Raw genomic sequence first — 18,130 nt, 5'->3', positions numbered from 1 at the left:
ATATTTGGAGAGAGAGACAGAGAGAGACACGGACAGACAGAGAGAGACTTGGAGAGAGACACGGACAGACAGAGAGACAGAGAGAGACTTGTAGAGAGAGACAGAGAGAGACTTGTAGAGAGAGACAGAGAGAGACTTGGAGAGAGAGAGACAGAGAGAGACTTGGAGAGAAAGACACGGACAGACAGAGAGACAGAGAGAGACTTGGAGAGACTTGGAGAGAGTGACAGAGAGAGACACGGACAGACAGAGAGAGACTTGGAGAGAGACACGGACAGACAGAGAGACAGAGAGAGACTTGTAGAGAGAGACAGAGAGAGACTTGGAGAGAGAGACAGAGAGAGACTTGGAGAGAGAGACAGAGAGAGACTTGGAGAGAGAGACACGGACAGACAGAGAGAGACTTGGAGAGAGACACGGACAGACAGAGAGAGACTTGGAGAGAGACACGGACAGACAGAGAGAGACTTGGAGGGAGACACGGACAGACAGAGAGAGACTTGGAGAGAGAGACAGAGAGAGACTTGGAGAGAGAGACAGAGAGACAGAGAGAGACTTGGAGAGAGAGACAGAGACAGAGAGAGACTTGGAGAGAGACAGAGAGAGAGAGATACTTGGAGAGAGAGAGATACTTGGAGAGAGAGACATAGTGACAGAGAGAGACTTGGAGAGAGAGACAGAGAGAGACTTGGAGAGAGAGATAGAGAGAGACAGAGAGACAAAGAGAGACTTGGAGAGAGATAGAGAGAGACAGAGAGACAGTGACAGAGAGACAGAGAGAGAGAGATACACAGACTTGAAGAGAGACACGGACAGACAGAGAGACAGAGAGAGACTTGGAGAGAGAGACAGAGACAGAGAGAGACTTGGAGAGAGACAGAGAGAGAGAGATACTTGGAGAGAGAGAGATACTTGGAGAGAGAGACAGAGTGACAGAGAGAGACTTGGAGAGAGTGACAGAGAGAGACTTGGAGAGAGAGACAGAGAGAGAGATAGAGAGGGAGAGAGAGACAGAGAGACAAAGAGAGACTTGGAGAGAGATAGAGAGAGACAGAGAGACAGTGACAGAGAGACAGAGAGAGAGAGATACACAGACTTGGAGAGAGACACGGACAGACAGAGAGACTTGGAGAGAGAGAAAGAGACAGAGAGAGACTTGGCAGAATACCTGACCACTGTGACTGACCCAAAATTAAGGAAAGCTTTGACTATGTACAGACTCAGTGAGCATAGCCTTGCTATTGAGAAAGGCCGCCGTAGGCAGACATGGCTCTCAAGAGAAGACAGGCTATGTGCTCACTGCCCACAAAATGAATTGGAAACTGAGCTGCACTTCCTAACCTCCTGCCCAATGTATGACCATATTAGAGATACATATTTCCCCCAGATCACACAGATCCACAAAGAATTCGAAAACAAATCCAATTTTGAAAAACTCCCATATCTACTGGGTGAAATTCCACAGTGTGCCATCACAGCAGCAAGATTTGTGACCTGTTGCCACGAGAAAAGGGCAACCAGTGAAGAACAAACACCATTGTAAATACAACCCATATTTATGCTTATTTATTTTATATTGTGTCCTTTAACTATTTGTACATTGTATATATATATATATATATATATATATATATATATATATATATAATATGACATTTGTAATGTCTTTACTGTTTTGAAACTTCTGTATGTGTAATGTTTACTGTTCATTTTTGTTGTTTTTCACCTTATATATTCACTTTGTATGTTGTCTACCTCACTTGCTTTGGCAATGTTAACACATGTTTCCCATGCCAATAAAGCCCTTGAATTGAATTGAATTGAATTGACTTGGAGAGAGAGAGAGAGAGAGAGAGATACTTGGAGAGAGAGACAGAGAGACAGAGAGAGACTTGGAGAGAGAGACAGAGAGACAGAGAGAGACTTGGAGAGTGACAGAGAGAGACTTGGAGAGAGAGACAGAGAGGGAGAGAGAGACAGAGAGACAGAGAGAGACTTGGAGAGAGAGACAGCGAGACACGGACAGACAGAGAGACAGAGAGAGACTTGAGAGAGATACAGAGAGACAGAGAGAGACAGAGAGACAGTGACAGAGAGACAGAGAGAGAGATACACAGACTTGGAGAGAGACACGGACAGACAGAGAGAGACTTGGAGAGAGAGAAAGAGACACAGAGAAAGACAGAGAGAGAGTGACACAGAGAGACAGAGACACAGAGAGACAGAGACACAGAGAGACTTGAAGAGAGACTCGAAGAGACAGGGACACAGAGGGACTTGGAGAAAGACACAGAGAGATACAGAGACTCAGACAGAAGGGGAGAGAGACAGAAAGAAAGAGATACAAAGACAGAGAGAGAGAGAACTTCGAGAGGAGTCTGGGTCAGTAACTCGTTCTCATAAGTGACAGTCAAAGTTTGCAGTAACATGACTGCTCCTTATCTTCTAAATGGGAAGGCTTCACTGTACCCATCCAGACAAGACATTACCATTAGGGCTGCTTGACTTTAATAACAATAGGCTTTACAGAAAGCCTTTTTCCCTGTATAGCAACACATACAGTGAGGCAAAAAAAGTATTTAGTCAGCCACCAATTGTGCAAGTTCTCCCACTTAAAAAGATGAGAGCCTGTAAAAAAAAAAAAATCCAGAAAATCACATTGTAGGAATTTATTTGCAAATTATGGTGGAAAATAAGTATTTGGTCAATAACAAAAGTTTATCTCAATACTTTGTTATATGCCCTTTGTTGGCAATGACAGAGGTCAAACGTTTTCTGTAAGTCTTCACAAGATTTTCACACACTGTTGCTGGTATTTTGGCCCATTCCTCCATGCAGATCTCCTCTAGAGCAGTGATGTTTTGGGGCTGTTGCTGGGCAACACGGACTTTCAACTGCCTCCAAAGATTTTCTATGGGGTTGAGATCTGGAGACGGGCTAGGCCACTCCAGGACCTTGAAATGCTTCTTGCGAAGCCACTCCTTCGTTGCCCGGGTGGTGTGTTTGGGATCATTGTCATGCTGAAAGACCCAGCCACGTTTCATCTTCAATGCCCTTGCTGATGGAAGGAGGTTTTCACTCAAAATCTCACGATACATGGCCCCATTCATTCTTTCCTTTACACGGATCAGTCGTCCTGGTCCCTTTGCAGAAAAACAGCCCCAAAGCAAGCATGATGTTTCCACCCCCATGCTTCACAGTAGGTATGGTGTTCTTTGGATGCAACTCAGCATTCTTTGTCCTCCAAACACAACAAGTTGAGTTTTTACCAAAAAGTTATATTTTGGTTTCATCTGACCATATGACATTCTCCCAATCTTCTTCTGGATCATCCAAATGCTCTCTAGCAAACTTCAGACGGGCCTGGACATGTACTGGCTTAAGCAGGGGGACACGTCTGGCACTGCAGGATTTGAGTCCCTGGCGGCATAGTGTGTTACTGATGGTAGGCTTTGTTACTTTTGTCCCAGATCTCTGCAGGTCATTCACTAGGTCCCCCCGTGTGGTTCTGGGATTTTTGCTCACCGTTCTTGTGATAATTCTGACCCCACGGGGTGAGATCTTGCGTGGAGCCCCAGATCGAGGGAGATTATCAGTGGTCTTGTATGTCTTCCATTTCCTAATAATTGCTCCCACAGTTGATTTCTTCAAACCAAGCTGCTTACCTATTGCAGATTCAGTCTTCCCAGCCTGGTGCAGGTCTACAATTTTGTTTCTGGTGTCCTTTGACAGCTCTTTGGTCTTGGCCATAGTGGAGTTTGGAGTGTGACTGTTTGAGGTTGTGGACATGTGTCTTTTATGCTGATATCAAGTTCAAACAGGTGCCATTAATACAGGTAACGAGTGGAGGACAGAGGAGCCTCTTAAAGAAGAAGTTACAGGTCTGTGAGAGCCAGAAATCTTGCTTGTTTGTAGGTGACCAAATACTTATTTTCCACCATAATTTGCAAATAAATTCATAAAAAATCCTACAATGTGATTTTCTGGATTATTTTTCTCATTTTGTCTGTCATAGTTGAAGTGTACCTATGATGAAAATTACAGGCCTCTCTCATCTTTTTAAGTGGGAGAACTTGCACAATTGGTGGCTGACTAAATACTTTTTTACCCCACTGTATAGTATTTAAACAGGAAAAGATACTGTAATATAAAGCTATAATTGTTTGTCAACAACCAATTTGATATGGGAAATTATTGAGGGTATAAATGTATGTTGTTGTTCATATAAAAGCCACATCTATAAATTGACACATTGGGTAATTAAACCCATACAAACATGTTCCAGTCTAAATATATTTGCCTTGGAAGAATACAGTACAGCTGGCACATTGCCTTTTCCAACTAACTAAAACTCCTCTTGGCTCAGCATGTGCAGCCATCGACAAAGTCAAGCTATAATTAGATTGGGTGGAAACTAGGAATGCCAACCAGAAAATGGAGGTCACGATCTCTGCAGTATGTGCAGCCATCCTGGGGTAGGGACGTTCTGGTATGACTCTGACTGAAGGGCATTGGACTAAGGTGAGGTAAAGTAGCTACCATAGAAATAGAATCCCTAGAACGGAGGTCTCCCGAGTGGTGCAGCGGTCTAAGGTACTGCATCGCAGACCCGGGTTCGATCCCGGGCTGTGTCACAGCCAGCCGTGACCGGGAGATCCATGAGGCAGCACACAATTGTCCCAGCGTCGTTCAGGTAAGGGGAAGGTTTGGCCGACCGGGATGTCCTTGTCCCGTCTCGCTCTAGCAACTCCTGGTGGCGGGCCGGGCGCCTGCAAGCTGACCACGGTTGCCCGTTTGGCGTTTCCTCCGACACATTGGTGCGGCTGGCTTCCGGGTTAAGCGAGCAGTGTGTCAAGAAGCAGTGCGGCTTGGCAGGGTCGTGTTTCGGAAGACGCGTGGCTCTCGACCTTCACCTGACCCGAGTCCGAAAGGGAGTTGCAGCGTTGGGACAAGACTGTAACTACCAATTGGGGAGAAAAATGGGGAAAAGTAGGTTAGGATATTAGGATATTATATTATAGCCACTAGCTCTGCCTTGGTACAGCACGTCAGGGTTATTTATGGAGGCACGGAGAGACAGTCACTCATGCTCCATCACACGCCGAGCCCACCATTCCCCACCTACCCTCCTCCCTCCATTCCTATCCCTCCATCTCGCCCTCATACAGACCCGTACATACAGATAGCCCTCATCAGTATTCCTGAGGCAGAACAGAGCAGAGCAGAGTGGGCCGTAGCTGTTGGAGGTGGACACTTGTCACAGGATGGCAGGCAGCTTCCAGGCAGCTTGTTAATCCACTACCCACTGGGAGCAGCCTGGGGGGCTCAGGCAGTTATATGTTGAACGGACCGAGCCGCTGTAGCCTTCCAGCCAAGTCTACCAGACAGTCACACACAGATAGACATCACACAAATGGGCACTACACAAGCACAGCTTGAGGGGTGTCGAAAAAAAGTGCAACTTTGTCTATTGTGCAACTCACCCAGGGGGGAGTGGGGGTATTGAGGAGGGGATGAGATGTGTCAGAGTGAGAGAGAGAGAGCGAAGCTGAAAAAGCACATACACACACAGATTGGATTCTTCAAGTACCCACTCCTCAATGAATTGAGGTTGAGGCATTTTTGGGGGGAGTCGATGTGTCATTGATGCTCTTATACTATTTCCTCTGAGCTATATTGGAATTGGAATGCCCTGTGGCGTGTCCCTCGTAGCCAGTCTTAGCCAGTCCTGTCCTCTGTAATCTTACCTCTGGCATACTATACTGTGTTGTGTGGGATACATGGAAAATAGCACAAATACGTAATGATTCAAGACATGAGTAAACATGCAATCATGTGCAGAAGCAGTGTACTAGCAGCCTAGTGTTCAGACATACTATCAGCGTCTCTGAATAGCGTAGAGATAGGCACTCGTTTGGACACCCTGTGAGTTATGCTCCCAGGCCAAGCAGCTGAGCAGTACAGCTGCTCTCTCTCTGATAGAAATGTGCAACACTCATCCGAGTCTCTTCAGATCACAGGAAACAACAGTTTCCTTGTTCAAACTGACAGGACAATAGAGAGGAGGAATATCGGCTGTCCTGTGTACGATAACAAAATCACTTAGCACAGTTCTGATTCGAACAAGACACAACCAATGTGGTGGAAACTGGTTAGTGGACGTGCCATTGCATTTGAATTGGCAGTGACCCCTTACAGATTTGCCCTGAGTCTTTTAGAGGACTACAGAGCACTTACTTTATTTTGTTTAAACTGCAGCTGTGAGAGTGATGCATTATTCATCTCTGTCTACAGAACCACCACCATCCTGCTTCCCCAGCTCTATAACATTATAACTACCCTGACTATATAACAGCACTATAACTACCCTGACTGTATAACAGCACTATAACTACCCTGACTGTATAACAGCACTATAACTACCCTGACTGTATAACAGCACTATAACTACCCTGACTGTATAACAGCTCTATAACATTATAACTACCCTGACTGTATAACAGCACTATAACTACCCTGACTGTATAACAGCTCTAGAACATTATAACTACCCTGACTGTATAACAGCTCTATAACATTATAACTACCCTGACTGTATAACAGCACTATAACATTATAACTACCCTGACTGTATAACAGCACTATAACATTATAACTACCCTGACTGTATAACAGCTCTATAACATTATAACTACCCTGACTGTATAACAGCTCTATAACATTATAACTACCCTGACTGTATAACAGCTCTATAACATTATAACTACCATGACTGTATAACAGCTCTATAACATTATAACTACCCTGACTGTATAACAGCACTATAACATTATAACTACCCTGACTGTATAACAGCTCTATAACATTATAACTACCCTGACTGTATAACAGCACTATAACTCCCCTGACTGTATAACAGCACTATAACATTATAACTACCCTGACTGTATAACAGCACTATAACTACCCTGACTGTATAACAGCACTATAACTACCATGACTGTATAACAGCTCTATAACATTATAACTACCCTGACTGTATTACAGCACTATAACTACCCTGACTGTATAACAGCTCTATAACATTATAACTACCCTGACTGTATAACAGCACTATAACTACCCTGACTGTATAACAGCTCTAGAACATTATAACTACCCTGACTGTATAACAGCACTATAACTACCCTGACTGTATAACAGCTCTATAACATTATAACTACCCTGACTGTATAACATCACTATAACTACCATGACTGTATAACAGCTCTATAACATTATAACTACCATGACTGTATAACAGCTCTATAACATTATAACTACCCTGACTGTATAACAGCTCTATAACATTATAACTCCCCTGACTGTATAACAGCACTATAACTCCCCTGACTGTATAACAGCTCTATAACATTATAACCACCCTGACTGTATAATAGCACTATAACTACCCTGAGTGTATAACAGAACTATAACATTATAACTACCCTGACTGTATAACAGCTCTATAACATTATAACTACCCTGACTGTATAATAGCACTATAACTACCCTGAGTGTATAACAGAACTATAACATTATAACTACCCTGACTGTATAACAGCTCTATAACATTATAACTACCCTGACTGTATAACAGCACTATAACTACCCTGACTGTATAACAGCACTATAACTACCCTGACTGTATAACAGCACTATAACATTATAACTACCCTGACTGTATAACAGCTCTATAACATTATAACTACCCTGACTGTATAACAGCTCTATAACATTATAACTACCCTGACTGTATAACAGCTCTATAACATTATAACTACCCTGACTGTATAACAGCACTATAACTACCCTGACTGTATAACAGCACTATAACATTATAACTACCCTGACTGTATAACAGCTCTATAACATTATAACTACCCTGACTGTATAACAGCACTATAACTCCCCTGACTGTATAGCAGCACTATAACATTATAACTACCCTGACTGTATAACAGCACTATAACTACCCTGACTGTATAACAGCACTATAACATTATAACTACCCTGACTGTATAACAGCTCTATAACATTATAACTACCCTGACTGTATAACAGCACTATAACTACCCTGACTGTATAACAGCACTATAACATTATAACTACCCTGACTGTATAACAGCTCTATAACATTATAACTACCCTGACTGTATAACAGCACCATAACTACCCTGACTGTATAACAGCTCTATAACATTATAACTACCCTGACTGTATAACAGCACTATAACATTATAACTACCCTGACTGTATAACAGCTCTATAACATTATAACTACCCTGACTGTATAACAGCTCTATAACATTTTAACTACCCTGACTGTATAACAGCTCTATAACATTATAACTACCCTGACTGTATAACAGCTCTATAACATTATAACTCCCCTGACTGTATAACAGCACTATAACTCCCCTGACTGTATAACAGCTCTATAACATTATAACCACCCTGACTGTATAATAGCACTATAACTACCCTGAGTGTATAACAGAACTATAACATTATAACTACCCTGACTGTATAACAGCTCTATAACATTATAACTACCCTGACTGTATAATAGCACTATAACTACCCTGAGTGTATAACAGAACTATAACATTATAACTACCCTGACTGTATAACAGCTCTATAACATTATAACTACCCTGACTGTATAACAGCACTATAACTACCCTGACTGTATAACAGCACTATAACTACCCTGACTGTATAACAGCACTATAACATTATAACTACCCTGACTGTATAACAGCTCTATAACATTATAACTACCCTGACTGTATAACAGCTCTATAACATTATAACTACCCTGACTGTATAACAGCTCTATAACATTATAACTACCCTGACTGTATAACAGCACTATAACTACCCTGACTGTATAACAGCACTATAACATTATAACTACCCTGACTGTATAACAGCTCTATAACATTATAACTACCCTGACTGTATAACAGCACTATAACTCCCCTGACTGTATAGCAGCACTATAACATTATAACTACCCTGACTGTATAACAGCACTATAACTACCCTGACTGTATAACAGCACTATAACATTATAACTACCCTGACTGTATAACAGCTCTATAACATTATAACTACCCTGACTGTATAACAGCACTATAACTACCCTGACTGTATAACAGCACTATAACATTATAACTACCCTGACTGTATAACAGCTCTATAACATTATAACTACCCTGACTGTATAACAGCACCATAACTACCCTGACTGTATAACAGCTCTATAACATTATAACTACCCTGACTGTATAACAGCACTATAACATTATAACTACCCTGACTGTATAACAGCTCTATAACATTATAACTACCCTGACTGTATAACAGCTCTATAACATTTTAACTACCCTGACTGTATAACAGCACTATAACTACCCTGACTGTATAACAGCACTATAACATTATAACTACTCTGACTGTATAACAGCACTATAACATTATAACTACCCTGACTGTATAACAGCTCTATAACATTATAACTACCCTGACTGTATAACAGCACTATAGCTAGCCTGAGTGTATAACAGCACTGTAACTACCCTCAGTGTATAACAGCGCTATAACATTATAACTACCCTGACTGTATAACAGCACTATAACATTATAACTACCCTGAGTGTATAACAGCACTATAACTACCCTGAGTGGATAACAGCACTATAACTACCCTGACTGTATAACAGCACTATAACACTATAACTACCCTGACTGTATAACAGCACTATAACTACCCAGTACCCATCCCCCCTGACAACCAACCTCCCCCCTAGGAACTGGAACCACCTGCACCTTGATAACTTAGCTGTCTACCTTCCCTCCCCCTGACAACCTGTACCTTGATGCCTTAGCTGTCTACTTTCCCTCCCCCTGACAACCTGCACCTTGATGCCTTAGCTGTCTACCTTCCCTCCCCCTGACAACCTGCACCTTGATGCCTTAGCTGTCTACCTTCCCTCCCCCTGACAACCTGCACCTTGATGCCTTAGCGGTCTACCTTCCCTCCCCCTGACAACCTGCACCTTGAAGCCTTAGCGGTCTACCTTCCCTCCCCCTGACAACCTGCACCTTGATACCTTAGCTGTCTACCTTCCCTCCCCCTGACAACCTGCACCTTGATGCCTTAGCTGTCTACCTTCCCTCCCCCTGAAAAACCTGCACCTTGATGCCTTAGCTGTCTACCTTCCCTCCCCTGACAACCTGCACCTTGATGCCTTAGCTGTCTACCTTCCCTCCCCTGACAACCTGCACCTTGATGCCTTAGCTGTCTACCTTCCCTCCCCTGACAACCTGCACCTTGATGCCTTAGCTGTCTACCTTCCCTCCCCTGACAACCTGCACCTTGATGCCTTAGCTGTCTACCTTCCCTCCCCCCCGACAACCTGCACCTTGATGCCTTAGCTGTCTACCTTCCCTCCCCTGACAACCTGCACCTTGATGCCTTAGCTGTCTACCTTCCCTCCCCCTGACAACCTGCACCTTGATGCCTTAGCTGTCTACCTTCCCTCCCCTGACAACCTGCACCTTGATGCCTTAGCTGTCTACCTTCCCTCCCCTGACAACCTGCACCTTGATGCCTTAGCTGTCTACCTTCCCTCCCCCTGACAACCTGCACCTTGATGCCTTAGCTGTCTACCTTCCCTCCCCTGACAACCTGCACCTTGATGCCTTAGCTGTCTACCTTCCCTCCCCTGACAACCTGCACCTTGATGCTTTAGCTGTCTACCTTCCCTCCCCTGACAACCTGCACCTTGATACCTTAGCTGTCTACCTTCCCTCCCCTGACAACCTGCACCTTGATGCCTTAGCTGTCTACCTTCCCTCCCCTGACAACCTGCACCTTGATGCCTTAGCTGTCTACCTTCCCTCCCCCTGACAACCTGCACCTTGATGCCTTAGCTGTCTACCTTCCCTCCCCCTGACAACCTGCACCTTGATGCCTTAGCTGTCTACCTTCCCTCCCCCTGACAACCTGCACCTTGATACCTTAGCTATCTACCTTCCCTCCCCCTGACAACCTGCACCTTGATGCCTTAGCTGTCTACCTCCCCTCCCCTGACAACCTGCACCTTGATGCCTTAGCTGTCTACCTTCCCTCCCCCTGACAACCTGCACCTTGATACCTTAGCTGTCTACCTTCCCTCTCCCTGACAACCTGCACCTTGATACCTTAGCTTTCTACCTTCCCTCCCCCTGACAACCTGCACCTTGATACCTTAGCTGTCTACCTTCCCTCCCCCTGATAACCTGCACCCACCCTAGGGGAGATGTGGGTTACCATCTCACTCCTCTCTCGTCTTCTCTCCCACTCAGTGAGACAAACACATGTTCTGCTTCTTACCTCATCCTTCACCTCTCTCCTCACCCCTTTCCTCTCCCACTTAGCGAGCAAAACACCCCTCTGCTCCCGCTGGGGCTGCCTCCTCTCTCTTCCTCTCTTCTCCTCTCTCCCCTCGTGATCACGTCACCCCTCACGTGTCTTCTCTCCCACTTTGGGAGCAAAACAGCCCCTTTGCTCATCAGCATTTTTATGCTTTATTCAATAAGCTGTGGGCTTCCAAGCTGTATCTGCAGATCAGCAGTATAACTTGCCAGTCCGTGCCAAGCTACTGACACTTAGAAAAGTCCAGTCCCTAAGGGTGCCCGCATCCCTGGAACACGGCAACATACCACACTACAACACCAGACCCTGTAAACAAGCTGCTGCCTGTCATTACCTGTAGAGTGTGTAAGGATAGTTGTCCTGCCAACAAGTTAGGTATTGTGTTCCCTAGGTAACATACAGTACATTCCCCATGCAGTGTATCCTGGAATCTGGCATAGTACAAAGATGGAACACAATAAGCATAGCAGGTTAATACCAACGAGAACTCCGTAAATACTGTTTGTGGGTATGAGGAAGCTTGAGCAAGCACTGCTCGATCCCCTAACCGGACTGGAGCGAGTGTGGTACTGTTTCTAGGGAGGGTAGGTTTGACTGATACTCACCCAGGCGATGGAAAGCCTCAGTGGCTGCTTGTCGTAGGTTCTGCATCCCAGCGTTGGTTCCTGCCTGGTGGTACTGTGGAACTGCTGTGGAACCGCTATAGAACCTCACTTCCACCCCGGCATCCTTAGAATTGGACCCAGCTACAGCAGCGCTCTCATCTCAGTCACAGCCCCTCCTTGTCTTCAGCAACCTCGGACGTAAACAGACAGGATTTTCCTACTTTCCCTTTTTTCTTCTTCCTCCTTTTGCCTGAAGGTGCTCTTGCCTCCTCTATTACTCTCTCTGTTTTGCTCTCTCCCTCTCACAATATTACACTGTATCCTCCCTCTCTCTCTTTCCCTTCTTTCTCCCTGTCCCCTCCTGCTGACAGTTCCTCTGCTGCCTGCGAGGCAACATTCAATAGCCAATCAGCGGAGTCAGATAGGAGGCACTGCCCAATGAGATCTCAGTGGAGGAGAGAGCCGGGGCTGTTGGTGTGTTTTGAAAGGTTGGAGCTTGAGCATTGTGTTCAGGGGTCACTAATGTGTGTGTGTACTGTGGGCTCCTGGGGGCAGAAGTGAGCCACGCTTTTGATCATCTTCATTCCAATAACTCAAGCATAGATTGGTTAAAAAAACAACATCTAATTCGGCACACAGAAACTAGAGGCCGTGAGTAACTTGGTCAAAAAGAATGGCACCGATTGGCCAGTAGTCTCACTTAGACCCTCATATTCGCCGACCAGTTTGACCTCGAGACTTGAAATACAGGCGTCTTTCGTCATGCTGAACAAATTTGCCTCAAGGACCTGTAAAGTCCATTAGGATAGCTTTTCCTCCATCTTGGACATTTTGGAAAACCTGAAAAACACATTCTCACGAACCATATGTCCAAAGAACACCAAGTTTGGTATGTAGGTCCATGGTACATCGCTTAACATAGTTTGAGAAATGCTTGATTGGTTAAGATATGTCCTGATTTATCAATAACTCAGACATCAGATTTGACATGTCCAAAGACATGGCCGCACGATAACAGCAGATGCATATTAGCATGTAATGCTAAAATATGCCAAAAATATTTATCTTTTTAAACATTTGAAAAACTTATTCTCATGAACCATAGGACCAATTAACACATCAAATGAGTTAGTAACAAATCCAAAATCAGATTTTATGTGTCCATTTAAACCACTGTAAATCTACTCCACAGCGGCCTATCGACTTGAAATGTGTCACCACTATCGTGGACGTCCCTAAGATGAACCGTGCTGAATTTGGTTTTGATACCTGAAAAAACAAGGAAACTATGAACAACTCATTCATTGCATATGTAACGCTAACGCTCAAAATGATCTGCAATCATCTTCTCCTCATGAACCATACAGTGGCAAGAAAAAGTATGTGAACCCTTTGGAATTACCTGGATTTCTGCATAACTTTGACATACAATTTCATCTGATCTTCATCTAAGTCACAACAATAGAAAACTCAGTGTGCTTCAACTAATAACACACACATTATTGTATTTTTCTTGTCTATATTGAATACATCATTTAAACATTCACAGTGTAGGTTGGAAAAAGTATGTGGCTAGGAAAAACTCCCTAGAAAGGACAAAACCTAAGAAGAAACCTAGAGAGGAACCAGGCTATGAGGGGTGGCCTGTCCTCTTCTGGCTGTGCCGGGTGGAGATTATAACAGAACATGGCCAAGATGTTCAAATGTTCATAAATGACCAGCATGGTCAGATAATAATAATCACAGTAGTTGTCGAGGGTGCAGCAAGTCAGCACCTCAGGAGTAAATGTCATTTGGCTTTTCATAGCCAATCATTAGGAGTACCTCTACCGCTCCTGCTGTCTCCAGAGAGTTGAAAACAGCAGGTCTGGGACAGGTAGCACGTCCGGTGAACAGGTCAGGGTTCCATAGCCGCAGGCAGAACAGTTGAAACTGGAACAGCAGCACGGCCAGGTGGACTGGGGACAGCAAGGAGTCATCAGGCCAGGTAGTCCTGAGGCATGGTCCTAGGGCTCAGGTCCCCGAGAGAGAGAAAGAAAAAGCGAATTAGAGAAAGCATACTTAAATTCACACAGGACACCGGATAAGACAGGAGAAGTACTCCAGATATAACAAACTGACCCTAGCCCCACGACACATAAACTACTGCAGCATAAATACTGGAGGCTGAGACAGGAGGGGTCAGGAGACACTGTGGCCCCATCCGATGATACCCCAGGACAGGGCCAAACAGGAAGAATCCTAGAGTGTCAGCTAAAGACTTACAGAAATCTCTGGAAGATGCTAATATCTCTGTTGACGAGTCTACAATGTGTAAAACACTAAACAAGAATGGTGTTCATGGGAGGACACCATGGAAGAAGCCACTGATTCTGACTATCTCTGAAACTCACTAAGATAATACCTTTGATGATACAGTGGTAGCAATACATGGTTATAACATCTACCGAAAAGACAGAAATGTCAACGGAGGCGGTGTTGCGGTCTATATTCAGAACCAGATTCCTGTAAAGCTTAGAGACGATCTAATGTTAAATACTGTTGAAGTAATATGGCTACAGGTTCATCTGCCTCACCTAAAGCCTATTCTTGTGGGAAGCTGCTATAGACCACCAAGTGCTAACAGTCAGTATCTGGATAATATGTGTGAAATGCTTGATAATGTATGTGATGTCAACAGAGAAGTATATTTGATGGGTGATTGAAATATTGACTGGCTATAATCAAGCTGCCACCTCAGGAAAAAACTTCAAACGGTAACCAGTGCCTGCAACCTGGATCGGGTCGTCAGTCAACCTACCAGGGTAGTTACAAAGAGCACAGGAATTAAATCATGCATTGATCACATCTTTCGTGACACTGCAGATATTTGCTTTAAAGCAGTATCCAAATCCATAGGATGTAGTGATCACAATATAATAGCCATATCTAGGAAAACCAAAGTTCCAAAGGCTGGGCCTAATATATGTTATATATATATATATGTTTGAGAGGTTATAGAATAAGTTTTGTAGTGATTCATATGTTGATGATGTAAGTCATATTTTCTGGTCTGTGGTGTGTAATGAGGAGCAACCAGACACTGCACTTGACACATTTATGAAATGACTTATTCCAGTTACTAATAAGCACACACCCATTATGAAAATGACTGTAAAAACGTTTAAAATCCCCTTGGATTGATGAGGATGGTTGAGAGGGATGAGGCGAAAGGTATGGCAATTAAGTCTGGCATCCCAACTGATTGGCAAACGTACTGCAAATTAAGAAATCATGTGACTAAACTAAATAAATAAAAATTAAAAACTACACTAACTACACTAAAAACTACACTATGAAACAAAGATAAATTATATAAAGAATGATAGTAAAAAGCTTTGGGGCACCTTAAATTAAATTTAGGGTAAAAAAGCCAACTCTGCTCCTTCATTTATTGAATCAGATGGCTCATTCATCACAAAGCCACTGATATTGCAAACTACTTTAATGACTTTTTCATTGGCAAGATAAGCAAACTTAGGGATGACATGCCAGCAACAAACGCTGACATTACACATCCAAGTATATTGGACCAAATTATGAAAGACAAGAATTGTACTTTTGAATTCCGTAAAGTCAGTGTGGAAGAGGTGAAAAAAATTATTGTTCTCTATCAACAATGACAAGCCACCAGGGTCTGACAATCTAGATGGAAAATTACTGCAGAAATATGCCACTCCTGTTTGCAACATCTTCAATTTAAGCCTACTAGAGAGCGTGTGCCCTCAGGCCTGGAGGGAAGCTTTACTGGCTCAAATAGCCGACCAATCAGCCTGTTACCAACCCTTAGTAAACTTCTGGAAATAATTGTGTTTGACCAGATACAATGCTGTTTCACAGTAAACAAATTGACAACAGAATTTCAGCATGCTTATAGGGAAGGACACTCAACAAGCACAGCACTTACACAAATGACTGATGATCGGCTGAGAGAAATTGATGATAAAACGATTGTGGGGGCTGTCTTGTTAGACTTCAGTGCAGCTTTTGACATTATTGATCATAGTCTGCTGCTGGAAAAACGTATGTGTTATGGCTTTACACCCCCTGCTATACTGTGGATAAAGAGTTACTTGTCTAACAGAACACAGAGGGTGTTCTTTAATGGAAGCCTATCAAATATAATCCAGTTAGAATCAGGAATTCCCCAGGGTAGCTGTTTAGGCCCCTTGCTTTTTTCAATTTTTACCAACGACATGCCACTGACTTTGAGTAAAGCCAGAGTTTCTATGTATGCAGATGACTCAACACTATACACGTCAGCTACTGCAGTGACTGAAATTACTGAAACACTCAACAAAGAGCTGCAGTTAGTTTCAGTGTGGGTGGCAAGGAATAAGTTAGCCCTAAATATTTCTAAAACTTAAAGCATTGTATTTGGAACAAAACACTCACTAAACCCTAAACCTCAACTAAATCTTGTAATAAATAATGTGGAGATTGGGGAAGTTGAGATGACTAAACTAACTGCTTGGAGTAACACGATATTACATTTACATTTACATTTAAGTCATTTAGCAGACGCTCTTATCCAGAGCGACTTACAAATTGGTGCATTCACCTTATGACATGCTATTTATTGTAAACTGTCATGGTCAAAACATGTTGATACAACAGTAGCTAAGATGGGGAGAAGTCTGTCTATAATAAAGCGATGCTCTGCCTTCTTAACAACACTATCAACACGGCAGGTCCTACAGGTCCTAGTTTTGTCACACCTTGACTACTGTTCAGTCGTGTGGTCAGGTGCCATAAAAAAGGACTTAGGAAAATGGCAATTGGCTCAGAACAAGGCAGAATGGCTGGCCCTTGGATGTACACAGAGAGCTAATATGAATAATATGCAGGTCAATCTCTCCTGGCTGAAAGTGGAGGAGAGACTGACTTCAACACTACTTTTATTTATGAAAGGTATTGAAATGTTGAATGCACCAAGCTGTCTGCCTAAACTACTGGCACACAGCTCGGACACCCATGCATACCCCACAAGACATGCCACAAGAGGTCTCTTCACAGTCCTCAAGTCCAGAACAGACTATGGGAGGCACACAGTACTACTGTCAGAGTGTGCGCAACTGGTCGAAGGAAGTCAGGTGCAGGAGAGCAGAGATGAGTGAACAGGCACACTTTATTCAGGCAGAGGAAAACAGCCAGACGCAACTGAGTCACAACACTCCGGCCCAAGGGAAAAAGTGAATGTGCACAAATGACACAAAATGGTACAAAATACAAAAACCACGGGTACAACCATACCCTAGGGCAAAACCAGCCTGAAGAGTCACACACGTAATGAAACGAACAATACCACACACAGACATGGGGGGGAACAGAGGATAATATACACGTAGAGTAATGAGGGGATATAAACCAGGTGTGCGGAAAAACAAGACAAAACAAATGGAAAATGAAAGGTGGAGCGGCGATGGCTAGAAGACCGGGGACGTCGACCGCCGAACGCCACCCGAACAAGGAGAGGGACTGACTTCAGCGGGAGTCGTGACAACTACATAGAGCCATGACTACATGGCAAACTCTGTTTGTCTATTGTTGTGACTTAGATGAAAATCAGATCAAATTTTATGACCAATTTATGCAAAAATCCAGGTAATTCTAAAGGGTTCACATACTTTTTCTTCCCACTGTATGTCAGAGTCACTCCAGATTTTGTATTTAGAGTCATTCAAATATGACTGCACTGTACCTATAGATACAAGTTAGCACATACTCTAAATCTAAAATAATAATAATATAATAAAATAATATTTTTTTCACTGATTGCACATAAAGAAAGATAGCTCCTACCTGCACCCGTTTTTCACCTTGACATTGACACACATTAATCAAATAGGAAATTACAGTGTAAAACAGCAGAATTCCATATCTGGTGTATTTCAAAATAGATAGCTAACAAAGCTAAGCCACTTGACAGAATCGATGTAATAATTTATTTTTTTGAAAGGCAAGAAAATACGCACGCTTTGAGGCCTCTCGGCTTCCGTTCAACTTGTGGTCACAACGACAA

The 18,130-nt window shown here is 43.3% G+C and overlaps 1 protein-coding gene across 3 annotated transcripts in view; it reads right to left on the bottom strand.

The window, feature by feature from the left end:
* cdk15 (cyclin-dependent kinase 15) overlaps positions 1-18,118 on the bottom strand; it is a 40,496-nt gene extending 22,378 nt beyond the window's left edge. For 2 of the 3 annotated variants that reach the window (XM_065018785.1, XM_065018787.1), the window contains exon 1: positions 12,070-13,886. In XM_065018785.1, coding sequence (XP_064874857.1) covers positions 12,070-12,115 — 46 coding nt within the window. In that variant the 5' untranslated portion in view covers positions 12,116-13,886. The other variant, XM_065018786.1, reaches the window with a different exon arrangement.
* Positions 18,119-18,130: the final 12 nt, after the last annotated feature.

This window comes from Oncorhynchus nerka, linkage group LG5 (assembly GCF_034236695.1).
Source record: "Oncorhynchus nerka isolate Pitt River linkage group LG5, Oner_Uvic_2.0, whole genome shotgun sequence".
Taxonomy (NCBI): Eukaryota; Metazoa; Chordata; class Actinopteri; order Salmoniformes; family Salmonidae; genus Oncorhynchus; species Oncorhynchus nerka.
This window is presented reverse-complemented; position numbering and strand designations above follow the sequence as displayed.